At 51.5% G+C, this 27,194-nt stretch overlaps 1 protein-coding gene across 5 annotated transcripts in view; it reads left to right on the forward strand.

The window, feature by feature from the left end:
• The window catches only part of SEPTIN9 (septin 9), a 130,417-nt gene that overhangs the window by 65,266 nt on the left and 37,957 nt on the right, over positions 1-27,194 (forward strand). For all 5 annotated transcript variants that reach the window (XM_051634536.1, XM_051634537.1, XM_051634539.1 and 2 more), the window contains one exon: positions 8,174-8,833. In XM_051634536.1, coding sequence (XP_051490496.1) covers positions 8,174-8,833 — 660 coding nt within the window. The remainder of the gene's footprint in view (positions 1-8,173; positions 8,834-27,194) is intronic.

Here is a 27,194-nt window from a genome sequence, read left to right on the forward strand (position 1 = left end):
TTAGTTTTGAGCAAAGTGGTGCACTAATAATAAAGAAACCTTTCAAAAGTGGCTGGATGGGAAGGGATAGAGAGAGAGTGAGTCCTTACAGCAGTGTCAGGGCAGCTACTTTGGCTGTGCCACCTGTACTGCTGGGGCCTAGAGGTAAGTCAAGGTTTTGGAGCGTATACACCGTACTGGCACTTCCAAGTACTCACCAGTCTCTGGGATCTTGGTAACTTCTTATCCTTAGTAAGGAGCTCACCTAAAATACAGTATTTCTCCAGCTTTGCTCTTTGCCTGATGGTGGTTTATGACAGTGGAGTGAGTAGAATGCACCTCTAGAACACGTTGGGTGATGCCTGATGTGTTTGAGTGACCATGTCTACATCTCTTGGCCAAGAAATGCCAGCAAACCTGCTGCTAAGTGAGAGTCCTGGCACCTCCAGGTGTCCTGTGGCTGCACTGTTTGGGTGCTGGTTTATTTTCTGTTTTGCAGCCCTTCTTTGCAGGGAGCTGCTCAGCTTGTTTTCCGAGGAGCCAGGACCCAGACAGCAGCTGCAAAAGCCTGGACTGGGAATTGTCCTAAGTCCAAAGACAATACTGGAGACTTCAGAGCCCATAATCACTCCAGATATTTATGTTTCTAACTCTGATATTGGATATTTAAGGCAATGTCCTTCTGCAGGACCATTATGCAGGCTCTTTCCCTCTCCCAACCTCCCTCCCTCCTGCTACGGTGAGCTCTGGCATCTTCTTGGTCTTCAGAGGTAGGTCATGGAGCCAGCAAGCCAGGTGACCCCAAATCCTGGTTTAGCTTCCTTGAAGCCTGTAAAATGGGTCGATGGGTCTGAGTCCAGTTCCTGGTGGGGATGTACCTGTTTGGTGGGGCTCAGGATCCATCAGGGGAACTCTTTGTGGGACAGGGGTAGGCTGTCATGCCCTGCAGCATGGGGCTGGGGTTGTGTCCTGCCCACCTCTCATTTCATACCCACAGGATGTAATTTTGTCCTGGCACCCCTCTGCTTTACTCCTGGAGGCATCAGGAGTTTGTCCCCACCTGCTGTGCAGGAGAGCCTCCTCACCCCTTCCTTGCTGTGCAAATGGTGCTTGGGCAACAAAGGGGTTTATTGTTACCCAAATTCATCCTGTAATGCTGCCCCAAGATTAATGAGAGCTCTTATCTCCTGCTGGCTGTGACTCAGGCTTTCATCATGATTGCTTTTGCGAGGTTGCTGGATGGAGCTGAGCGCTTGGGGCTCATGGGGACACCTTCAGAGTGGTGACCCAGCTGCAGGGTCTGCCCAGGCTAGCTCCTGGCTGGTTTGCATGCTGAAAGGAGAAACATCATGGGTGTCAGGGTGGTCTGTCCCCCTGTATCCATCCTGAGGTAGGGATGGCCCTGTGTGATGCTGCTGGTCCTCAGACAGCTCTGGGGACATTTACTGGCCTGGGTGTAGGTACCACCAACAGCAGGCATGATTGCAGGGCAGAGGACACTGCAACCACACTGGTCTGTATGCCATCCTCCCACAGCATAGGTGGCAGCCTGAGTGAGCATCACAAAATTGAATGGCCTCTTGCTCCTGGTGAGTTAGGTCCTCTCCAGCTTGTCCCAGCCCTGGAAGTCTTGGCAGGGTTAGCAGCGAGGGCATCAGCACTTAGCATCACACTGGTACTGGCACCTGGACTGGTCTGGGGGGGGAAGGAGTGTGGTGAGGATGAGGGTTGGGAGGACTGGAGTTGGGACTTGGGTCTTTCTTTTGTCTGTCATTGGAAGTGCAAATATAGGGAAACGTGGAAGAGGTTGAGTTATGTATTTATTTGTTTGTTTGTTCATTTATTTTTCAAGCATGTTTAGTTTACCAGGGAGAAGAAAGGAGTGGCCTGTTCCATTCCAGCCTTTAGGATGTTTGGACAACTGGTGTCATTGTGGTACAGAATGTCCCTTTCAACAGAGACACCAGAGCTGGCTGCAGTGGCACCAGCACTGCAGCCCTGAGTGGCTCCCAGCTCCCTTCTTTAGTTGGTTTTACTAATTTACCCTTTTCTGTAGCTTTTTAACCAGCACATTGCAACACCACCCATCAGAGCATCTTCTTAAGCAGAGACTTAATCTCTTAATGATTTAATCACCCAGTCTCCGTCACTGAGGCTGGTTGCCCACCTGAGTCACTCTTTATGTCCCCTGTGTGGGTGCTGAGACCTGTGACCCAGGGGGGTGGCATCTGGGTGCTTAAAGTTTCCTACACCTGGTGTGGTACCAGCACCAAAGCTGGTAGCACAAGGTGATCTGGAGTCTGCAAGACCATCTGCATCATACTTTTGCCTTCTGGGTAGTAATTTTGAGGCGTTTCAGAAATATTAGTGAACCAAACCAAATCTGCAGTCCCCTGGGAGGCTCAGAGAAGATTTATTTCTCTCCTTCCTCCTCCCCTTATGAAAGGAAACTGGAGCACAGACCAGAGGCAAATGCTGCAGAGAGCCTGTGGCAGAGCCAGTAATGCAATCTGCTGGGCTGGATGCCCTGTGTTTTATGTAATTTTCTGTACAAGTATGAAATGAATATAAGGGATGTAAAATATACTGGTCTGATTTGGAAGCATTTTGCTGAGAGTTAATGGTTATATAAACCAAAGTGGGATGGAGAAGCAAAGCTAAAACCTTTCTAGAACTGCATTATAAGGACTGAAAAGCTGGGATTTTGAATTAATCTGAGTATGGATTTTATTTTTTTCTATTCTTAGTCCCAACTTTACTTTTGCATGTTCATGTCTGATAAATGAGGGGTTTGCTGTGTTGGTTTTGGGTTGCTTTGTAGCTTACTGTGTGCAAATGAAATACTGCTTGAAAAGCTTTGGTTAGTGTCAGAGCCCTAAACTTGCATTTGTCCCCAAATTTCCTCCATAACTCAGCCCTGGGCACCATTGGCACAGTTCAAGAAGGTGCTGCATCTTGACTGCACATTGCCAGCATTAGCTTCTACACACAGTTTATGCCAGACCATTCAATCTATTGCAACTTCTTTTGAATGCTGTTTGTAAAATCAGACAAAGGATTTACTTGTGCATAAACCATTCATAGCCTGACCCAGGACAGGTTGAGAGGCATGCTGCAAGACCAGATTGTCATGGTTTTATACACACACACGCACATATATTTTTATATATGTATTTGCACACACATGCTTATATGTACCTATGGCAACAAGGTTGATTGATTGGTGAAACCTCCTGGCACAAGCACAGGGAGGGGATCCAGCAGCCTAACTTCTCTCATGTTGAATGGCTGGTAGCTTTAGGAAAGGTGCTTGTAAAGTTTCTTGCCTTCATTTTCCCAGATGTAAGAGGGGACCTGAATTTCTCAGGCTGTTCTAAAGCTGTTGATGCACTGGCAATGTCCTGCCAGTGTGTGTAGTTGCTTGCTGCCCACACTGCCAGTCGATTTCCCATCTCAGCCATGTGTTTTTGACCCCACAAAAGGCTTGGTGCTATTGGGAGTGCCTTGTTGTTGAGGATGGGAGAGAGATACCCTGCTCTGGCCCTGCAGCAGGGATGCAGCTCCCTTACTCTTCTGCTGCAGGACCTTTAGATTTGATATACATGTATATTCACCCTATAGATACATGAGGAACATGCTACTTGTCCCTGTAACAGAGCCTTTAGTTCTCTAGATGCATCCACCTCTGTTAATGGATGGTGGCAGCTTTTCAATGGCTTCATGGATGGTGGGTTTGGATAAGCCAAACCCAGGTGGTCCCACTGTAACGTGGCCAAACACACTCTGTGCACTCAAGTTGAGCCAGAAAACCGCCCTGAGCATCCTGCTGCCTGGTGACAGGGGTCTGGGAAGCTTTGAGGGCTGTGAGTGGTTAATGCTGTGTTGGGTTTCCAAGGCTCCTTGAAAGATGAGACCTGCAGCTTCCCCCTCTCTCCTCCCCGGGAACAGGAGGTGACCATCTGGTAGCAGTTTAGAGAAAGTCAGAGCTTTCAAACGGTACCATTGTATCGTGTGAAATACCGGGGCGCCTGCCTGCCCTGCTCCCAGAAGGCTCTTATATGTTGAAAAAAACCAAGAAAAGCTTTCCATGCTTAAGCAAGCAAGCAAATGTAACCCCTGGGTTACAGAGCCCACGTGAGGGGCAGAGGATGTTTAATGGGAAGCAGTTGGGCCCTGCAGCCGTGGCAGAGCCAGAGCCTCTGGTTGCAAAGCGGGTCCCAGAGTAGGAACCATTCCTCACTGTTTATTTTGATCTCCTCTTGAGCTCTGAGCATAGAGGTTTCCTTGTATAAAGCATCTCCTCAACTGTTACTTGGGTATTCTGTTGAGAAAGGAAAGAAAGCAGGAGCAGATGTTCCCTTGTTGACCCTCCCCAGGTCCCATGGGGTACCCAGAGCTGGGCTGGGGAGCAGGATGAGCCATGGTGGATAGCATGCTGTGTAACCCCAGTACTTCCCACCAGCAGATGTGGAGCCCTTGGGCAGGAGGCAGAGCCCTTCACTGCATCTGGGCACCCTTGGCTTGGCTGGGACCCCCAAGGAGAGACTTGCCTTCTGGGAGGGGAGTGTGTGGATACAAGGCCCTGGCCATGCTACTTGTGACTCCTTTGGAAAGATCTTGGCTGTTGTATGAGCTACTGGGATTTGAACCAGACCTCTGCCCCCTCTTCCCAATTTGCAAGATCCCTAAAGAGCAGCTTTAACTGGTGGTGTGTGACCTTCAGGTGGTTGGCTGGAGAGTGACAAGGAGAACGCAGTGGCTGCTCCAAGCTGACTTCCCCAGCACCACAGCACTTAACGGAAGGACACAGAAATATTTTGCTGCTTCTCAGGCCCCGTTCTTGCTCAGGGAGTGTTTGAGACAGGGGTGAAGGTCTGCATTTCTTACCCCAATGTGCCTGGCTGCAAGACTGCAGGTTTGCAGGAGCTGCTGCTGTTGTGGGCAGCCCATGAGCTGCCTGCAGCAGGTCCATCTTGGAAAGCCTGAGCCTTCCTCATCGGCCAGGATTCATTTTTATTTTTTTTTTAAAGCTGGCCTTGCCTGCTTGACCCTGTGGAGCAGAACCACAGCTTGGTGATACTGAGCAAAATGCTGCTACCTCAAGAGCTCTGCACAAGTCTGGTCCCCAAAGGGACCCCACAGTGAGTGGCTCCCAGCCCAGGGACAATGGTTGCAGGCAGATGTTGCATCCAAAAGGAAGCACTTGGAAATTTCATTTTAGGGGATTTGGGGCTTTCCCTTCTGTGGGAGGGGAGCTGCTGCCTCCAGTGATGGCAGATGGAGCTGGAGCTGCTTTAATTGGTTTGGAATTGTTTCAAAGGAAGCACATGTCAGTGGTAGCACTGGTTTGTGCTCACACCCTGTGGCTCAGGCACCTCGAGAGGAAGAGGAGGAAAGGCACTGCTGGCACCTCCACTTCCTGCCCTGCCAGCTGCCTTCCACACCCACCAGCAGCATCTGGTCTGCTGGTGGGACTGGGAAGCCCGGCTGGCACTGACAATCCCCTGGAAAATAGAGTGGGGATAACCCTGCAGCATGGCTGGCCCAGACCCTCAGGACACGGACACCTTGACCCAGGGTGCTGGGGACTTGTGAACCTGAGGCCTCACGGGGACCTGGAGCTTCGATTTCTGGGGTGGGAGCCACGGTTTCTGGGGTGGGAGCCCAGCACAGTGTGCTGGGTGCAGGATGTGGGTCCTGCAGTGCTGCCCTGCCTGCAGCTCCTGCTGGTGTAATGAATACACCAGCTTCCCTGCAGGAAGCCAGGAGGAGGGTCATCTGGAGCAGAGGCTGTTTACTTTCCTTTCTTGGCTCTGGGCAGGACAGGCTATTTTTAAGCTTTTTCTCTTTTTTTAAGAGTTATTTTGCTTCCTGAGGTCCTTTTCTCTCCTCTGTGCAAGGAGCAGGAGGGAGGTGATGCTGAGCAGGGAGCAGCAGCCTTGCTCATCCACCCTGAGGGCCATTGTCACTGGTGGTGGCATCCCTGAGGATCATGCTCATGGCAGCAGGTCTCTGTCTCAATGATGGAAATACAAACTTGGTGGGTCACAGTCCTTCTCCTTTCTTGTACATGGGATGTTTGACCTTCTCCAGACCATGCTGGACTTGGGACAGTGACAAATTGTGCCGACAGGACAAGCTGGGTACCAAAATCCCCATGCAACCAGAGGCATGAGATGGAAATCCTGTCCTGCAAAGAGCCACAGCTCTTGGGTTGTCCCCAGGCAAGTCAGTGACACCACTGGGGAGGGAATGCCAGTGGGAACTGGGAGTCCTTGTGATTGGAAAACAAGTAAAATGGAGGAAAAAACATCTCTGTTTTTGTTTAGTGCCTCCCTCCTTCTACCAATATCTGAAAATTTTTGAGATGCAGGACAGACCATTTTGTCATTAAGTGCCCTTCAGGGGGCTCTTCCTGGGTTTTAGATGGTGGATGTTGTGTGCTGTGCTTTCCTCTCCTCATTGCCATGAAGTGGCTGCTCTGCTGTTCCCATTTGGTTCCTATTGAGGGTGATTCATCCCGTGTGTCCCTCCCTGCCCACACCAGCCAGGATCCCATCCTGGTGCTTCCTGGCAGTTCCTGTGCTGGGATCTGAACTGCAACAGGGGGGTGTGGGTGCGTGTCTGTGTCCACGTCTGTCTGTCCCTGAGCACAGAGCGGCTTTTGCTGGGTCACAAAGATGGAGCATCCTAGGGAGGGATCCTAGTCCCAGTTTCTGTGGTGCCCATTCTGGCTGCTTTTGCAGCCTGGAATTTGTATTTAAGAGTTTTGGGGTATTCCCCACCAAAAGGGAAACACGTTCACCCCTGTGCGTCTCCCTGTTGTGTGGCTTGGGCAAATGCGAGCCCAGCTCTGAGGGTCTCTCCTCACCATCTCCTTTGGAACCACTTTGAGCTGCTGCCATGGATAGGGCCATCTGTGTTCCTTGCCCCTGCTGCCCAGGATGGAGGCAGCTGCATCTGCTGCCTGCCCTTCCTGGGTGAGGGGCAGTAGGTGTCAGCAGCTCCATTGCAATCTGCTGGTGAGCAGAGCTGGGACAGCTGCCACGTGGACGGTCCCCTGGTCCCACTGACTGGACCCAGCCCAGCTGGATGGCTTCTCTCCAGCCAACGGATGTGTCCAAGCATTGGAAAGTCCCTGGGTCCCCTGGCCCTTCCCTGGAGGGTCAGAGCAACCCCGTAGAGCATAGGAGATGCTTCCTGCATGGTGGCTCTTCTCCAGCTCCACCCCAGGGGTGGTCAGGGGTGGGTGGACATCCTGGGATGAGAGAAGGCTGTGCTTCAGGCTCTCACCCCTGCTCCTGGTGTCCTGTGTGATCTCAAGCCCAGGTTTTTAAAGGTTAACTCTCACTGATAGTATCCTGTTGATGTAGAGGATGGGTAGACTCATTACTGATGCTTGTGGCTGTCAGCAGCGTGGCCATCCTCACGCTGAGGCTGTCACCACTCTGGCTCAGCCTTACCTCATGGGAGCTCCATTGGGACCCCGGGACTCTGCCCCATCATGCCCTGACCCTGTGCCTGCCTGGGTGCTGTGGGACGTGGGGGGTGTGGGCAGCCTGTGGCATTTGGGTGGGAATCCAAATTCTAGGATCTCCCTGAGGAGCGTATCAGGGTTTCATGTCAGTGTTTTCAAAGCACATATGTCTTTGGCTTGAGTGATCTCTAGGAGTTTTTCTAGAGATATGAGCTTCTGTGGCTGCCACCTTTGGTATTCTTGCTGTGCTTTTAGCCATTTGGTGCTCTCCTGTGGTTTTTTTTTTCGCATTCCCAACTTGGATTTTGTTGGCAGTGCTCACCAGGAAGCCTGTGTTTGTACATCCTTTGGATGGGAGAGGGAGGTGCTGGGAGGTGGATCACTGACCACCCCCAGGCCTTGTGCCATGCATGGCTCTGCCGTGCCACGGGGGGGCCCCTCTGCTCCCCTCTGAGCACGGGTGGTGGGGGGCAGCTCGGGCATGGCTTCTGCTCTGGGGTTGAATTTCCTGGCTCTGGTTCCAGTTTTACTGGGTTTATGACTTGGCAGAAGAAACAGAGCCTGGCCCTCGGTCCCCGCCAGCTTGAAATGGGATGATGAACCCTCAGGTGAAGGAGCAGCAATGGGGTTTTGAGCCTCAGGTCATGTCTGTAAGTGTCTCTTAAAATGCTCAGATGGATAGTAACTAAATTCTGAACTCCTTTTTGTGTTTTTCAGCTCTGAAAAGGTCTTTTGAGGTTGAGGAGGTAGATCAGTCTTCAAATTCCTCCACCCCACAAAGACGGACCCCAAACCCCCTCCTCAGGTCCACTGTGTCCAGCTCCACACAGAAGTTTCAGGAACTTGGCGCCAGGAATTCGGAGCCATCAGCCCGACATGCAGACCCCACAGGCCAAAGATCACCCAAACCCTCTCTGAGGAGAGTGGAGCTGGCTGGACCCAAAATGCCTGAGCCAGTGTCCAGAAGAACAGAAATCTCCATTGACATCTCATCCAAGCAGGTGGAGAACTCCACCCCGGGGTTGTCCAGGTTTGGCCTCAAAAGAGCAGATGTGCTGGGCCACAAACCCCCCGAGCCCACCCCAAGGAGGACTGAGATCACTCTCGGCAAGCCCCAGGAGCCGGGTCTCCGGAGGGTGGAGGCACCGCCATCCAAGATCCCCGAGATGCCCCAGCGAAGAGCTGAGGCGGCCGCCGCTCCTGTGCCCGACGTGGCCACCAAGCGCGTGGAAATTCAGGTAGCAAAGGCTGCAGAGGTCCCAGCTCCACCAGCGCGGCAAGTGGAGAGCTCAGAGCCTCCCCTGGCCACCCAGCCTCCCCCAGCAGAACCAAAGCCCCAGCCAGTGCTGATGGAGAGCCCACCAAAGAGAGAAGATGGTGAGTAGAGCTCTGGGCAGCTGCTCGGGTGAGATGCTGCCTCTGTCCCCTGCTGCAGGCTCAGCACCCGTGTGGGGCTGCCTAGTGTTGTTGTGTTGCTCTTTTGGCTCTAGTGGTGATGCCTTTTGAGGCTGGCCTTGGATCTGCGCTCAGATGTGTCTACAGACATTGCCGTTATCCTTGGGTTTATCCTGGCTGAAAGAGCTGTCAGTTTGAATAAAAATTGCTATCAAGCCTACAAGGAAATAAAAAAGAAAATGCCAAAAACCTGGGTGCTTGCAGAAAACAACCCTTCTGCCAACTTGGTTCCTGTGTACAGACCCATCTGACTGTGCAATGTCTCAAAAAGCTTCTGAGGTGCAGGGGAAGAGGTGGTTGTGGAAGCAACGCTGTGATGGCTTCTTGTTCAGTGTTCTTGCTTATGGCTGCGGGGCAGAAACTGCCTCTTCATTAGCAGGAGTCAGGGGTTTTTGGCCTTAGAGCCAAAGTCTAATAACATCATGGCCCAGAGCCACGATTAAACTGGAGCCTTGGCTTATATTAGCTCCATCTTGTTTTCAATGAATGCAGTGTTACAGCCAGCTTCCCTCCCCTGCCAACTGTCATTTATTCTCCTAAGGTTCTGAGATTTTTTTTCTCTCTTCTACCCTGTTAATTATTTTTCCTGTCCTCATCACCCTCTCCTGCCAGGGATGCAGCAGTTGGAGGGCACCACCTCCCCACCCTGTGCCTCTCCCTGGGGATTGTGGGATGGCATGTGGAGGCTGAGCCAGGACCTGGGAGGTCTGTGCCTGGCCCTGGAGCTGGGCCACATGCCCTTGTCTTGCCCCACCATGATCTCATGGTGGTCTCCTGCTCCATCTCCTGCCCCTGGGCACAGCCTCGTGGTCACAGGGCAGTAAGGGGGGCTGAGGAGAGGTTGGGTTTCTGTGTGTGTTCATGGTCTAAAAGCAAATCAGGGGTCATTGGTGGAGCCAATAGTGAAGCCATAAGATATGAGTGGGTTTCTCTCACTGTGGGTGTGTATGGCTTAGGTGTGGCTTTTCCAGGCTGGGATTGAAAAAGTAGATAAACACCTCTGGCAGGTAGCAGGTTGGTCCGTCTCCAGTTGAGCATGTCTGAGCTCTAAGACCCAGCCCAATTATGGGGTTCAGCCTGCACCTCACGTATGGGTTCTCTGTCCCCAACCACTGTGTTCATGCCTAGGAGGCCCGTCTTCTCCCATGAGTGGGTACTCAGCCTTGTCCTGCTGGGTTTGGGCTGCTCTGAGCTTCCCAAGCTCTGAACAGCAGATGGTTGAGACTTTAAGAGCAGAAGACCGTGTAAGCTGCTGAATCCCACAGCTGCCTGGAGGGGAAAAGGAAGGCTCTTTGCATCAAAAAGAGCTCCAGAAGCCCAGGACAGCTGCTGAGGATGAGCTTTACCTCAGAGCCCAGCTGTCTGGGGTCTGCCTTGCAGAGCGAGCCAGCCCTTGGTCCTGGTACAAAAGGGGCTTTCAGTCTAAATGCCTCCAAGAAGAGTCAGGAGACTAAGTTGTAGGGGCAGGGAGGGCTCTGGCTCTTTCTCCCTCTGTGTCAGCATGGACATACAGTCCAGAGATGCTGCCAGATCCTGTGTCCCCTTCCCAGTTGTCTCTAACCTCCTCCATCACTATGACTTGAGCTTGCCCTGGGGTGCTGTCATGCAGGACTCTTCAGGGTGCGTCTTCCCTTGGTCCACAACACTCGCTCTGGGGTGATGCTGAGCGGGTGGATGGCATCTCTCTTTGTTATTGGTGTAAGCGCGTGGAGGATTTTTGGGAAGCTGTGCCAGGGACCCTCAGGGAGCCCTGCAGATGGGTGCAGCAGGCCTGTTGCCAATGCTTTCCAGCTCCACTGCATCTCTGGCCCCTCCACAACTCCCCAAGTGAAAATGTTGACTCCCTGATATCTGCAACAGAGACAACACGTGGCACAAAGTCCTGCTCCCTCTCACTGCTTCCCAGGGTTTGAGGCACCCAAGAGATGCTCCTGTGGCTCGGTGGCTCTCCAGCACAAACAGCTGAGCAGGAGTTGCAGGCAGCTGCCTCCAGCTGCCCTCAGCCTTGTGCTGGGACTTGTCTTCCCCCAGCTGCCTGGGCTCAGCTGCCTTATCCTTAACCCCTCGTCCCACTGCTGAAGGTATGCAGGAGAGCGTGTTGTGCAGGAAGAGGCCAGTTGGAGGAGAAAGGCCATCACAGAGAGCTTGTTAGTTCAGAGCAAACCACAAAGGAGAGGAGTAATTACAGCGCTGAACTTCATTAGGGCAGCACAGCTGGTAGTGTGGGCTGAGCCTGCTCCTAAGCTGTGGTTCTCAAGGTGGCAGGAGGTGTCTTCATGGGGCAGAAGAGTAAGAAATATTCCTCCCTCTCGCTCCTCTCCTCCTCCAAGTCCTCATGCTCTCCTGGGCAGCATTGACTGTGCTTCTGTGGGTTTGATGTTGAGTTGGACAGGTGGTGGCAGGGAGATGATACATGGGTGCACATCATGGGTGTGAGGTACCACTGCTTGAGCATCGTGGGCAAAGTTGGACTTCGTGTCTCCAGGGTGGCTGGTGCTCTCCAGCTGAGACAAGGAAATGGGATGGGATGACCGGGTGGTGTGGATTGTTGTAGTCAAAGTCATCCAGAGAAATCTGAGCAGGGTTGTGCCGTGGGTATAGGCAGAGGGGGGATATGCACAGGGCAGAAGGAGGCAGAGGCAATTGAAAATAAACATATAAAAAGAAGGTGAGGGGAAGTGCTGCTTCTGAACCCGCAGCTTGGACAGTGCAGGAGTCTGTCTTCACTGCATAGGACTTACCAACCCTTAACATCCAAATATGACCACCCATGGGCAGCTGTTTGTTCCTGGCCCGCTGGCCCAGACTGGAGCTGGTGGCTGAGGCTGTTCCCCTCCTGAGCCCAGTGTATGGTGGCCAGAGCTGGTTCCTCCCCATACACTGCTGGTCCCTGAAAATATAATGTTTTCCACTTTGGTTTAATACTCCATCTCCGCTCCCCCTAAATCTGAACCTGTTTGTATTTTGGGGTGAAGGCTCTGTCTGGGTTCTCAGGTGATGAATTAGAAGCAATCCTAGATGGGAAGTGAAAGCTGATTTGATCTGATGATCCTTTTTGTTTCTGCACAAGCTGCTGTGCTTACGCTGCCCAGGGCCCTGGGGACAGCACCCTGCCAGCAAGGCAGGCTCTGCTGCCTGCTCCTGCCCTCACCCCATTTCCCTGCCCTTGGCAACTGGCAGGGCCTCAGTTCTCGTGGTCCTTTCTTGCAAGGGTGTTCTGGAGCTTGTTTAGATAAATCGAGGCAGACACAATGAATAACAGGAACAATCATCTGAAACAGGGACTTGACCTTCCTCTGCAATAGCTGTGCCCCACCACAGTGATGTGCAAAATGGTCTGAAAGATCTCTGAGCTTTCATCTCTTTTGGAGTCTTTGTCCCATTGCTGCCTGATGCCCCCACGTGGGCCAGCCACACAGGGTGCCACGCTCCTCTTAAAGAGCAGCAAGGCCCCATTTTGCTGCAGAACAAGCAGGATTAAATGAGGGAAGTGAAGCAATTCATCTTTTTCTCCAGCCTTGGACTTCTGTGGAAAGCCTTTTCTTTAGATCTTATTATTTTAGAGGGTCCCTTAGAGTTGAGCTAAAATTAAAAGCATGAAAAAATACAAGAAATAAATAAAATGTTCAGACCCACTGAGCTCCTTGCAAAGGCCACATCCAAACCCAGGGACCTGTTACTGTGTGCTGGGAAAGCAGAGGTGGGGTCCACATCCTGCTGTGGACACCCAGGGACAGAGACAAAAAGCCACCTGAGCCTTGGGGCGACTTTTTTTCTGTGCTGTCCTGCAAGGCTGACACGGAGCACGGGGCTGGGCTGGGCTGCTGGGGCTGGGGGGTTAGAGGAATTTGGACGAGTCTTAACGCAGCGACGCTCCCCGCGATGAAGAGGCCAGGGCTGAGTGGAGAAACAGTGAGTAATCATTTCCAGCTCCCCGAGCTGCACTCCAATGTAACTGTACAAAGAGATTAAAGCTGTAGGGAAACATTTCCTTAAAACCAGCTGGCACATTTGGGCTAGATTACTGGTAGTCTTCTTTGTTGTTGTCGTTGTTTGTTTCTTTTTTTAATGGGAAAGTGCTTACAGCCCCAGATACCAAATGGAGAGGCTGAGTGGGAAGTGAGTCCCAATTTGTGAATTCCGGTGCCAAAAAATGAGATAATCTGGAAAAATGGAGACCTGCAGAGCCAGTGACTTGGAATGAAGGAGCAGGAGCACGTGAGGGGGTGACGATTGCATCCCAGTGCAGAGACGCTGCCTGATCCAGGACACCATGTGCACGGGCTCCTGCCTGCATGGCAAGGGCAGTGGGGTCTGGCTGCTTTCTTCTGTCCCTGGCTGTGCAGGGAGCAGCCAGCACAACTTGGGGTGTATTTTGGACACTGAGGATGTCATGAAGGAGGCCAGGTGATGTAGAGGTGATGCTGCACAGCTTTGTCCCCCAGGAACACTCTTCCCAAAGTAATTTCATGTGTTTGGCTCTGGTCATGTTGGCATTTGTGTGTCTCCTTCTTTGCATCTGCTTGGCCATAGTTTTCATGGGTGCCATCATGGTCCTACATGGGTGCTCCAGCCACACAGGAATTGCCCTGGGCAGGGACCCTCTGCCCCAGTCCCCAGCACACGCAGCCAGACTCAGGGGCAATCACAGGGAGAATTTATTTGCCCTGTTGGAAGTCCCTGAGGGGCTGTAGGAAAAGCAGTGATCTTCCTAGTGGAGAGATTCATTATGCAAAGGAGTAGTTTCCCATAGGAAATGTTATGATTCCCACTTCCCTTCTCTGCATTGCATCATTTGAGGCCAGGAGAGGGTGAACCCACGGATGCTGAGCTGCAGAGTCCCCCTGGCCCTGGACTTAGTGACCTGGCAGGTCTCTTCCATTGCTGGATTGGATCTGTGGTCGGTTGTGCACCAATGCCACTGCTTCCTGGACCTTGCAGGAACATCTAAGGCTGAACATGCCTCTGTAGAGGTTGGAGCCTCCTGTTTGAGGCTCGTGGGGTCTGTGCTCATTGAGTTGGGGTGTGAGCCCTGTGCAGCTGAAGGGCTGTCCTGGCTCTGCTCCTCCAGGCATGCAAACTGGGGCAGCCCCTGGGCTGAGAGGTGCCTTTGCTGTGCTGGGAAAGGCAGGTGAGCACTCCTGCCTGCTGCTGGGTTTGCCCGTGTGCCACTGGGAGGCGAGGGGAGATGCAGCCCTGGCTAAGGGTGGCGTGTAAGAACCAGACCCAAGAGTTGCTCAGTTTATCTTGTGGTATCTGCTTGTCTGGAGCCCATGGCAGTCATGCTGGGGAACATGTTCCCCGCCCATCAACTCCTTTGGCATCTTCCAGCTTTCTCACATTTAGGTTAATCATCCTACAGGCTGATAAGGCAAATAAAATCCGTTATCTTGACAAAGATAAAACAAAGAGCTTGCTTTGATCTCCTGCTTTAAGGCCACTCATTTGGTGACTTTTCTGCTGTCTGCTGGGGGAGGGAAGCGATGGCAATGGTGATGAACCTTATGTAGCTAAGAAATAATTTTCTTCTAAACTATTTCTAGACCTCTGTCCTTGCCTGAGATGTTTCTCTTGGCCAGTAGTTGAAGGGACACCATAGGCTGGGTACAGTGCCAACTCCATAAACTGTGTAAGAGGACTTGAGGAACTGAATTGAGATTATAGGGAGATAACTTTGTTTTGAGAAGATCAAACATTGTTGTGAGCAAAAAAGATAACTTGACAGCAAGCCAGTTGTGTTCTTTACTCCTCCAGCAAACAAACAGGCACACAGACACTTTTGTATTGTCCAAGATGCTGCAACGAAGCTGAAGTGAATGTGGCTATAAATGGAAGAAGCAGCTGGTCTTGGACTGCAGCCTATGCTCAGACTTCTTTGGGTCCAATTTTTCTTACATCTGTTACAGGTTTTAAAGGAGGGACTGGGGGAGAGAGCTGCTTTTCTTTGGGTTAGTTGAATTTGAGCCATTCATTTCATTGATCTTCTGAACAGGCCTCTATGTAGAAGTTCCCTGGATCTCTGTATGGTCACATGCATAAATATTTAATTCTCCTGAATTGTTTTGTTTTATCTTGGCATGAAGATAGCACCAGACATACGGAGAGACAAAGCTGGACTGAAGGGTCTGGTCCAAAATATTTTGCAAGCAACAAAGGTTTGCAGATGTTTATGCATTTGGGAAGGGCAAATAACTTGAACAAGCCATCTAGGCTTGCTGTGCCAGCTGAGGAGTGACAGCATGGGGCTGTTTGGTTGCTTGACTCCTTGACTTGTATTGTCTGCAGTTTCTTCTGTGCAGAAGCAGTGGGTTGGTTTTTGCATTGCAAAGGCAGTTTGTACAATGTGGATGAAGAATGACTGAAACAAAGCATCTTTCAGTGCTTTGAAGTTCAAAGATTGTTGATGCTCTAGCAAATATGAGCATAACTTGGATTTATGTTTAGTTTTTCCACCCAAGAGACAGCATCTAGGTTGTGTGTGAGTTGGGTGGTCTTACCAGCCCAAGGGTGTTCTCTGAATTCTGGGTCTGCAGAAGCTTTCCATGGGGTACTTCTAGTTTGATTCTTTGCTAGTGTTTCCAAGAGGTTCAAAAATATGTAGCAGGAGCTGAGCACCTACTTCCTTTTGTCTCTTTGTGAATTCAGCTTCTGTCCATCTAAGACCTGTGCAGGGAATGCTCCTGGTGGATCCTGTGGATGCCAGTGACCACACTGCATGGCCTTCACCCTGTTTCACTTGAGATGTCTGCACTTGAGCTAATCATCTGGCTGTCTCCCTTAGGCTGGTGTGAGTTGTGTCCCCAAAGGGTTTATTTTTCTCTGCTGAATGTAAAAAGAGCCTACACAATCAGTTCAGGTGGAAATGTCTCTGGGAGAGACAACTTTTGTACATTATTCCCACGGTCAAAGAAATAGAAGGTGGAAAAGGAGGTTGTAGCAGGACAGAACTGTACAAGCCACTAATCCCTTGTTATCAATAGTACTCCACAGCCCCTCAGCAAACCTGCTCCCCTTGTGTCAGGTCATTCTGCAAACAGGTCTTGTGGACAAGCCTTTACTTAAGTGCACGGGGTCAGACTGTCTTTGATGCTTATCAATTGTACTTTAACTTTTTATGATGGCTCTGTCTTGCTGTGCATGGAATGGGACAGACATTCCTCCCTCTCTCAAATAAAAGCTCCGTTTGGGGAGATCTCAGGCACAGAAGATTAGATGGGAATCCAAAAGGGTATGGTGGCTAGGAGGAAAGGGCAGTGGTAAAAGTTAATGATACAAAAGCTTTTGAAAGGAGCTTTCTCAGTTACAACTCTGCAGTAGCTTACAGCTTGTGAATTGTAGGGCATTGCTTTCAACTGCAGCATCAATGCACCTGGGGCATGTTTCATGTGTGATGGGTAGATCTGGAGGGACATCACAGGTATTGTCCTACCCAGCTTGGGCCGGAGCCCCAGCCTGTGGTTGCTCCTCCTGCCTGTTATGACTCTGGATGGGAATTTTTGTATACTCACTATTTGCTCTGGTCTGGGAGGCTGTGCTGGTTTCTACTGGTGCACCAAAGTGGTGGTGTCCTCTGGTACTTGGAAACACAGAATGAGTCCCTGGTTACAGTCTCTGATGCTACAAATGTGCTGGCTCATGCTGTTAAGGAGTAGAGGTTGTCCTCCATGTGTGCATGACATACTTGGCAACTCACTCCCATCTGTAGTGGAAAGACGTTCAGGGACCAAGAGCCAGAAAGACACTGAGAAGATGACACGAGTTTGGATGGCAGAAGCTCCTGGTCAGAATCCTGTCTTTGCTGCTCACTTGCTCATTGTCCTTGCTTCACCTTTTGTAACGAGCTAGTGAACATGGCAAGATGCCTCAGGTACAGCCCTTGCATTGAAGCCTTTCTTCTTTGGGGTTCAGCTGGTGATAAGGAAATTGCTGGTCCTGCTTGGCAGAGGTGCAGGATGGGAGAAACTGCTCTGCCCAGCTTGCTGGAGTGGCTCTACAGAGAGGTTCTCAGCTGTCCAGGAGGAGAGGAAGGGTATCGAATAAGTTATGTATCAAAACCTTCTCCAGTCTACCCTGCTCTTCAGTCTGTTTTCTTCTGTATTTGAAATTTGTTATTGGGAAGGAAAAGGTGTTTGGAAGGCAAACTTTGGATGCATGGGGAGCAGATGTGGGGATGGATGCTGCCTCTTGATGTATGAGTGATGGAGACTGCTTACCCTGAGGGAGATGGGGCAGGCACTGGTGGGGTGTTTGTATGTTCTTTGCCTCATGTCCTTCTCCCCTGCTTCCACCTTGTGCAGATAGGAAGGAGAATGGAGATTATCTTGGAGTTGTCCAGATTTGTCCTGGGAAAAAGGAGTAGATCTGAGCAGCTTTTCTGATAAAACATAATTGTTTGGACAAACTCTGGCTGAACTTGCTTCCTCCTGCAGCCCAACATGCAGATAAAGGGGGTAGAAGTGGGAGGCCGAGTTCACAAGCTGCTGAGGCCCTCCCTGGGGTCAGGCCTCCCTCAGCATCCCCTGCCCACCCATTTTGGTGGCCTTGGAGAAGATGAGAGGATGCAGTTGAGAGCTGAAGATGATGCCCAAGCTTTAGATGCTCTGAAATGCAGAGACCTTGATAAGATCAGTGCTGGGAGAAGGGAAACACGGGTGGTCCCTGAGGGCAGCATTAGATCCATAATGGACCTCATTTGCATGTTGCTCTATGGGATGTGGGAGGTCAGTTTCCTCCAGCCATACTCTCTCCAAACCTGGTGGTCCTGGCCTAGGGTGGCTGGGCAGAGCCATGCCCTACCTTTGGACTTGGATGTCTTCCTCTTTGGACTGTAAATGACGAGACAAGCAGGACTTGGGTGGATGTGGCCACAGAAAAGCTGTTGTCATGCCCTGTGTGGTTCCTGCTGAGACCTCCAGGAGTTGCACTGTGGAGTCAGATAAAATCTGAGATCCTGACATAATGCTGATGTTCCTCCTCCTCTCCCTCAGGGGAATGGTCCTCCTTGCCCTAATTTGTGTGTAGTAAATAAATGTTTATTAACAGCCCAGGAACACATGGCCTGAGGTTGGGAGGTGAAGGGTTCCTGTGCAGCCTGGAAGGAGCTCTGGGGTTTCCTTTCTGTTTCATGGCTTTGGTTTGGGCAGCTCTGTGGGTGGGAACTTGGTGAAGCAGAGGCCTTAGCATGGGCCCTTAGCATGGGGTTTGGCTTTGCTTCTCTGTAGCAAGGCCACGTGTCTGTGCATGTCAGCTAAAAAAAGAAGAGCTGGGAGGAGATAACCAGAGTTCGTGTGTGGCATGTGGGCTGGAGCAGCCAGGGACAGCAGCAGGTGATGGGCTGCCATCTGTCTGTCTCTCTCTGCTCCTGGCCACCATCATCCAGCATCTCCCCAGAGCCCACGTTTGCAATGGACTCTCAGGAATTTGTTTTCTTGTGTTGGGACTGAAGCAAGTCCTGCTGTCACCAGCAGCAGTGTACCCTGCTCTTCCTGCCCCTGGGCGCTCCACCACCGTCTGGCACCTCAATGCTGTCCCCTCCCCAGCATCACCTGGGTACATCTCTGATGCTCAGATAGTGCAGTAAAACCAGCTCCTTATTTAAATCCCTGTTTGGATGGAGAGCAAAGCAGTAAGGAGCACAGGTTATGAAGGAGAGGGGCCAGAGGAGTGCCTGGCTCTGCTGCCCTCCTGGCCCCAATGGCTCCTGTTGTGGCAGAGGGGATCCCTGGGCTTGTGCTGTCATCTATATCTGTCCTTAGCTTCAGAGCAAGCAAAAAGGAAGAGTTGAGACTTCCCTCCTCTTCCTGGCTGCTCCTGCTCAGCACAGGTTCCATCCAACAGTCTTCAGTCTTGGTCCTGCTCTGTTAAAAAATCCCCTGGGCAGCTCTGCCAGGGTCCTCCTCTCAGGAAAAGAGGCTCTTGGGATGCTGCACAGGGCTGGGCCCCTTCCTCTTCATGCACAGGGAGGGAGGAAGAGGATGAGCAGTGATTGCTCCTTGCTGATGTGGGGCTGGGGCTGAGCTGGATCTGCAGGGCTTCAGCTCTGCCCTGGCATGGCCTGAAATTGCTCTGTGGAGCTTCAGGGAATGACCATTTGGCTTCTTTCTCCTTCACTCATAGGAGCGGGAAGGGTCTCTTTGGGGATTTTTTCAGCCCATTTGTGGGACAGTCTGTGGGATGGTCATTTGAAGAGCAAGCAAACCAAAGCCATCAGTTCAGCTCCACTGAAAGAGCAAAGCTGGGAAAACCTCAAATCGTGGCTGTAAAGACATGGGGAGACATGGCTGTGGCTTTCTGCTGGGGAGCGTCCCTTGGGAGGGACACAGTGAGCATTGTTTTGAGTTTCTGCTTTTCCTTCTCATTTTCAGACATGCAGAATTTATTTTTCTGTTTTATTGCCTGTGGCAATAGTTATTTTACTGCTGTGCAGCAGCGGGACCGGAGAGGTTTCGCAAGCTGAATTTTCCCTCAACAAGCCCCTCTGAGTGAGTTCTCACTTCCAGCTGCCAGGCTTGGTTTTAAAACAGCTTGCACTGAGGCTGAAAATGTTTGAAGGGCAGAGCAGTGCCTTGCAGGAAATGGCTTAAGCTTCCTGCCCCCAAGATGGTGTGAGTGTTAAAACAGAACTGGAGAAATATTAGACATCCTACATCCGGCATGGCAGAGGAGGGTGACCCCGTGGTGATGTGATGGAAAGCCCCTGCCCCCCTGCTGCCTGTACCCGGCAGCTCCCAGCAGGAGGAGGGCCCCCACACCCCTGACTTTGGAGGGTTGAAAATGGGCAAATTGTTTCCTGCTCCGTTGGGCTTTGCTGTGTTTTGCTTTTGTGGGAAATGTGTGGGGAGATCTGGCCAAAGGTGGAGGACAAAGTATCAGCGGAGTGGATTGCCAACAGAAAATGAGAGCTGGGAAAGGGCTGGGTTTGATGAAGTGTTTGCTACCACTTTTTCTGCAACCTTCCAGCCCAAAGTGAAAGGCAGAAAGTCTGTAACAGGTGGTCAGGATCTGTTGGTCCCGTTTTGTTTGGAGCTACAGCGGGACCTTCCGCATCTGTCAGCAAAAACTGCGTTGAATTATTGGCTTAATCAGAGGCAACTTCATTCTTACCCAGCCCATAACTTCCCACTTTGTGCTGGCTGAGCACCATCTACCTGGCCAGGCAGGGAACAGCAGCTGGCTGGCTGTCCAGGACAGAGATTCACAAGCATGGAAGAGAAATGAGAGTATTTCTGTGCAGGCAGGGAGGAGGGGGAGGGCAGTGGAGCTGTGGAGCAGGGTGGTCCCCGCTGGAGCTCTCTAATGAGTCTTGCATCTTCAGATGTAATTCAGCTCACTGGGGATTACTGTCCCATTATGGAAAGCTTCTCCAAACCCCAGATTGTTGTTTGGAGCATGGAGATTTAGGTAACTTTATTCAAAATTTTATCAGATGGCTAAAACCATGTGGCTGGGAGCCTGCAGCTGCAGTGGAGGAATGAGGTGGGTGCTGCCGGTGGGGTATGGTTTGGAGCTTTTCTGTGCAGCACTTCGGGCTGGTCTGAGCTCACTCACTCACTTGCTCTTAACAGTCACCAAGAATCATAAAATTGCTCGTAATGGAAGAAAAATGATGCCTCTTACACCCATGCTGGGACCTGAGTCACTTTGGGAGGCGTTGTTCCGGCTCCAGGAGCAGAGCCTGTGGGTGCCCTCTCGGGCAGGATTACCATGAATGGAGCATTATGCTGTGCTCCAAACATCCTCCTCCCTGGCTTTCCTCCTTGACCCCTTATTTTCCTGCACCATTTCACATGAGGCAGTGGGAGCCCTGGGCACTCTGCAGGAGCAAGGATCAGGAGGGGTAAGTACCACCCTCAGCTCTGGGCCTGGTGGGTCAGCAATACAGGTCGCTGGTGCTCCCCTTTCACCACGGTAGATAACCCCACTAAACCCCAAGCAGAGCAGCCCTTAGGGCTAGGGATTTGGCTGGGCTCACCCTGTTTGTTTTCCCAGGTTTTTCCATGGAGTGCTTTTTCCAGGGAAAGCTTTGGCTGGCAAACGTGGGGGAGGGGAAGATGAGGCTGATGATTTAAATCCCAAAAGGAGTTACAGCTGGCTGAAAGCTGTGCATGCAGCCCCATAACACATTTGTGGTGCCCGCTGCTCTTGCACAACATGCTGGGGCTGGTTAAAGCTCGGGGAGTGTGAGCCAGCCCTGGTCCTGGCATGGCTCCATGCAGGCAGGGCTTGGGGGGGCATGCAGGAGCACAGAGGTGGGCTGGATGGGCTGTGTCAGGGCTGCAGGGACCAAGGGGCAGAAATACAGTTACTTGTCTTGGAGCCATCCCTGTTTTGCTGCATGTCTGCAATACTGTGCAGGGTGGTCACATAGAATGGGAGGATGAAAAGGCTTTGCTGTCCCAGATGGTGCTGGGTGGAAGCTTGCTGCTGCTCTGCTCACCCCATCCTGGAGCAAAACCTCGTGGATGGAGCTGGTGAAGCAGATATCCATACAGCATCTTCGTGTCTGTGGGGCACTGGGTGTCCTTGGCAAGGGTGGGGCAGATGGGATGCAATTCATCAGAAAAGGAAACATCCTCCCACGAAAGTGTCCTGGGGCCCTTGAGGTGACTCAGCATCCCCAGCTTCAGCTGAACAGCTGTGGTGAAAATGTGGGTCTGCAGGAAGGAGCAAATGCTGCTGTGTAAATCACTGTGTGGTTGATTTGTTTTTCTTCTTCTTGTTGGCTGACCCCGGGGTCCCCCTCCCAGCCTTTCCCCTCTGTGCAGCTGGGGGCCAGTATGTCCCCATGTGGGACATGCCCTCCTTCCCACGGCTCCTCAGAGGAACATGGAGCCCCAGGGCTGCAGCAGTGGGAGAGGCACAGAAAGGTTTGGGAAGAGGTTTGGAAATGCCTCACTGAAAGGCTCTGCGTGGGGCAGAGGGCAGCACTCGTCTCACCGACCACAGGTCTGTAGGGAAGCCGAAGTTGATCTCTCAGCTTGTCTTAAATCTGAAATGAATGGGCAATTTGGGGCCCAGGGAGAGAGTTTTAGCCAGTCTCTGGGAGACTGTGGGATCCTGCCTAGCTCAGATGTTGGTGCCCTCCCTGACAGCAGGAGCAAGGTGGGATGGGGAAGGCAGGGACATCCATCCTGCATTGGGTAGAGTGGGGCTGTCCTGGACCTGCCCCTGGCCCCTGAGAGCTATAGCCAGTACCCAGCCCTGGAAGGGCAAAGACCAAGAGAGCTTGGCCTAGCCATGCTGGTCAGAAGCTGGAACTCCTTGGTCCTCAAACATAAAACCTGTGAGATGAAAAGAGAAGAAACAGATATTTTCATGCCTTGACTTTGCATTCCTGTTTCTTGTGCCTTAGGCTTTACTTGTTTCCTGGTCCTGGCAACTCCGAGTGCTGTTAAAGTGTTTACTTTAAGGATGCTTTCCAGAAGCTCTGGGGCCTGTTTGCTGGGGTCTAGGAAGAGTCTGGTGGGACTTTGTAGTGCTGAGTTAATGGTTGGACTTGATGATCTTAAAGATCTTTTCCAAACAAACTGATTCTTTGATTCTATGATGTGGCTGCTGGTCCCTGCTCACCAGCACATAGGGCGAAGGAGGAGTGCTAAGCTGTGAGGTTTTTACTCTTCTGGTAGACACAGCAATACCTGGTGTGTAACCTTTCTCCTGCTCACAGGGACCCCTTGCTGGAGCCAAGGTGCTTCATGCGTTGTTTGGGTGGAGGTCTTGTCAGCAAATGAGTTACCAGGGCCATAAAATACCACAGGAGCATTGCAGAGGCTTCTTCTCCTATCCCTTCTCCAGCAGAGTTGTTTCCAGAAGTTTCCTCCCCTGACATGGTGGAGCTGATTTATAAGGGGGATCAGAGGAGCTTGAGTTGTCCAGTGTTCTGGCAGGATGTGTATTTCCTTGGGTAGAAGACATTGCTTTGGTCAGGTTGGAGGCACAGCTGGTTTCCCCATTGCTCTTCATTTAAAAAGTAAGTTTGCACATGAGCCCTTGTTTGAATGATCCCAAACTCTGGATCTGGTGTCTGCTCTTGAAGCCCTCGGTGATGCTTTTCCTTCAGAACCAAAAATGTGGCTGATGTTCGGTGCCCTGAGACTGCTTCTGGTGCTGCAGGGATGTGGGGAGCTGGACCAGCAGGGACATGCTAAATTCAGCAGCAGTTTCTGCTCTTGGTTACAAGAGGATGTCAGAAACAAGAGCTGTATCCCTCAGAACTGAAAACCTCAAACCTTAACGGGCCCCGTGACCTTTAAGAGGCTGCGAGAGTCACCAAGAGAAGTCGCTGCCTCTGTCTGCAGGTGGCAGCCTGGGGAGGAGGATGGCTCTGAGTGGCACTTGGGACACCACAGGGCTGTTCTGGTTGCATGGGGTGATGGGGCACTGTTCAGCATTCACTTTGTGCTGGCCCTGTTGAGAGGAGGGTTTCAGAAGCTGGTGGGGAGCATGGTGCCCAGTGCATCAGAGCCAGGACACATGTTACTGTGGGTCAGTGGGGGCTGGCTCCCCTCCTCGGGTACATCTGGGGAACCCAGTGGAGCTTCAGTCTGGAGCATCTTCTAGACATGCAGGAAATGGAGACAAGACTGGGGGTGGGGAGTCCTTGATGTGCTGCAGGTTTGTGTCCGGAAGAGTTTCTCTGAGTATATCCCATGAAAAGATTTCCTTCCACTGGACCAGAAAGTGTGATCTGCTGTTACAGTGTTAGGTCTGTGGGTGCTCTGAAGCTGGGGATTAGGTGTAACAGAGCCAAACAGGTACAGATGAACTTCAGAATCGAAACGCACACCAAACGTGCATGTTAGGTCTGAAGAAATGTTTCTTTATTCACACCTAAAGTCAAGCTCAGCTTTCTTAGAGGTGACTGTGTCCTCTGCAGTTCCCGTGATGGTTCCTGATGATCCACTGAGAGCTTATTCAGTAGCAGCTACTAATTTGTGTGTCTCCACTTCCCCAGCAAATGCAACCATCTGCTTTCCTGGCCACTGTCACATGTCTGTGGACACCATGCTCTCGGTCCCACTGCTGGTCCCAGTCTCTGTGTATGTAGTGCTGTGCAGGGTGCAGTGGGGATGGTGAGACCTGGGTGCATCATTCCCCACTTGGTATGATTGTGCTGCAGATTTGTCTCTAAACATCTCTCCCAATATTGGTGCTTCTATAGATATACTGAAATCTCTTGGGGAGCATTACAACCTAATTGGAATTAGGTGCCTAGTTAGCTTTTAGGATGTGTCTTGGCTCTTCTTTGTCTCTGAGCACAGCACTGCCCCATCATCCTGATGCTGGAAGAACATCATAACCCAAGATGTGCCCTGTCATCTGGAGTGGGATGACCAGAGTAGCTGAGGTGAGGAAGGAAGGGGCTAGATGTTATGCTGGAGGCCTGGGAGCTCTGCTGGGGTTCGGTGGCATTATCAATCTTTAGAGAGCCTCAGGGCCTCTTGGTGTTGGGGTGATGCTGGATGAAGAGTCCTAGCAGGAGTGTTTTGGGCCTGGGGTAGAAGCTTGCATTGCCCGTCCAAAAAACATCAGTGGCTGCACCCAAAACCCATCTCTCCTTCAGCAGAGCTTGGCTTGCCACAGCTTGCCTGAGCCCTGCTGCTGGGAGCAAGCAGGGGCTGGGCCAGGCACGTCCCCTCCCCGCGTGTGCGTGGGCAGGGGCAGAAACACCCGCTGGGAGAGTCTTTTCCAGGAAAGGACCAGGCACGCGTGGGCAGTCACGTGCTTGTTCCCCTGGCCTGCTGCTTTTTAATGCCTCTGGGTACAAAAAGAGGGATTTGGAAATATTAGTACTGCTTCTTTCATGTCCTGATGGAGTCCGTCACAGACAGACCTCAAGTTATAGCTTGGCATGGTCGACTTCGCAGCTAATTTGCTGTGGACGCCTTCTGTATTCAGTAGGAAGAGAAGTGTTTCTCCAAACAGCGGGTTAGGACATCTCAGCTCCAGGTCTGCTACCCCACCTTTCTCCTATTTCTCTTTCCAGCAATGAGGCAGCTTGAATCCATCCAGCCTCTCATCCAAACTCCTCCTTGAGCTACAGGATGTCCTGTGAGATTAGTGAGCACTTGAATGAGGGGCTTTCTTAGCCCGGCAGAGGCTGAGCAGACCCCACAGTGCTCCCGTGCTGGGGGAAGAGCTCATTGCCAAGTCGTGGGAGGAATTCCCACGTTCCTGTTCCTTCCCTCTGGCTGCCAAGTGCTTGTCCTGTCCGTGAAAGCTGATGTATTTGCTTGGATTTAACCTTTGCTCAAAGAAGTGAATAGTAGACATCTTTAACTTTTGGTTTCTGGGTGTAAATTCACGAGTCAGTGATGGTTTTGTATGCACAACACAATTCTGTGGTGGGAAAAGCTGGAGGAGAGACAGAGAGAGACTTCACTTGAGTGAAGTCCTTTATAGCAGAGATTGGGAGCCTGCAGAGAGCCTACCTTTCCTTCCTGCTCTAATGAATCCCCCAACCAGGCTTTAGGTCTCAGCCAGATCTTACTGTTTCAGTGAAAACAAAGAGGCAGCCCCGTGGAATGTGGGATTTCTCACGCCCGTGGTCACTGCAGGTCCTGCCTGGACACATGGACACGCTCCCACGCTTTCCCGGCCGGCAGTGAGTGTGTCCGACTCCGGCAGAGGGGAGTGATGGAGTTTGAGGGAGGGGAAATGCTCAGTTTTGTTGCTGCTTTTCATGCCTGTGGCAGAAGGCTCAGTTAGCAGTATTTTTTTGGTGCCTTGGACTCTCTTTTTCTTCTGCAGTTTGTCTCCAGTAGTTTGAGCTCTGGTGACACCGGTGCTAGCGACTGATACCAGTCACATAATCAGCAGCACCCAGTGCTGTCAAAGTGGTGTGTGAACCACAGCCTGGCCATCTCTGTGTGGTTAAGTATGGGGGTGGCTTGGTTTGGAGAACCTGAGAACAACCCAAACTTCAGCTCCAAGCTCCCAAATCCTGGGACTGCCTGGATTTATTTCCTGAGGACATCAGCCATGGCCCACTTGTGGGATCAGCAGGAAGGGTGCAGAGCCGGAAGAAACCATGCAAAGAGAGAAGAGGTCTCTGAAATCCCATGGTGAGGTTTTTGGGCATGGTTCTACCATGCTTAAGATGTTCCAGCAAATTCCCTCCTGACTCAGACCTCTGTTTGCTGGTTGAGCCCCTTCGTGCTCCCCCTCCTAGAATAATTGTTGAGTTGTGTCACGTTGGAGATGGACAGGCCACTGGTCTCAACTCTGCTCACCGTGAGCAGGTGTGCCCCATCACCTTGTACCCAGCAGTGAGCCAGGAGATGTCACCCTGATGGAGGTCAGCTGTACAGCAGGGCAGTGCGTGGTCTCCAAAAAGCTGGAATGACCCTGTCTCCAGTGCCATAGGATTTGGTTCTAATTAAACAGCCACTTGTGGAGGTGACCCAGGGGTGCTCCCCCCAGCAGGCAGCCCCATAGGGGTGGGGAGAAGCTCCTGATGGGAGTGAGGCTTGGCGGGAGGGGTTGCTTTAGAGTGGGCTCATAGTGGGACCCTGGGGAAGCAGCATGGGGAGGTTGAACCTTACAAGGGTTTGCTGTTCCTGCACCAGCAATTCCTTCCTGGAGTGAAGCTCAGGGGGAGCAGCAGAGGCAGGGCCAAAATCAAAGTCTATTTTGCTGTGAACATGTGGAAATCAGAGGCTTGTGACCTACTGGAGAACAGGAATTGGAGTAATTGCCCCCAAAAATGACAAGCTGTTGATTATAAAAGTGCAGCCCATGGCATTGCAACCAGCCCAAGGGTTATGACCAGTGCCATAACCCCAGGGGCTTTTATTTTTTTTCCTGTGTATCTGTGTAAATCTCTGCTCTCCCGTTAGTGCTTGCACTCAGCACTCCCTGAAAATTGCCCAAAAATTCCATCTTGGTGCAATTTAGGATAGGCTCCAGCCTGCCCCGAGAACATCTGGTATCTGCGCATTGGGTGATATTAATCACGGCATGAACGTGGCCAAGTGTTAAACAGCAGAGCCCTCCCACCTCCCCCCTGCAAATGAAGGTTGTTTCAATGTTCCAGCAATAAAATTAACCTAGCAGCCTGGGCAGGCAGTGATCTGGCAGGAACAACTGCTGTGTGGGATGAAGGGATGAGGAAAGCTCCTAAATGGGCCAAGAAACCATGTGGACCTATGACTTTTTGAAATCCCTGTGGTGTTTAAAGTTATTTTCTAGTTCTCATCTTCTGAATCTATGGCCGTTCCTGCTACATCTGCAACTGCTCCCTCTCCCCTGGTATTTTGAGCTGAGACTGTTGTTGTTTTGGGTG

The sequence above is a fragment of the Apus apus genome, chromosome 17 (assembly GCF_020740795.1).
Source record: "Apus apus isolate bApuApu2 chromosome 17, bApuApu2.pri.cur, whole genome shotgun sequence".
Lineage (NCBI taxonomy): Eukaryota > Metazoa > Chordata > Aves > Apodiformes > Apodidae > Apus > Apus apus.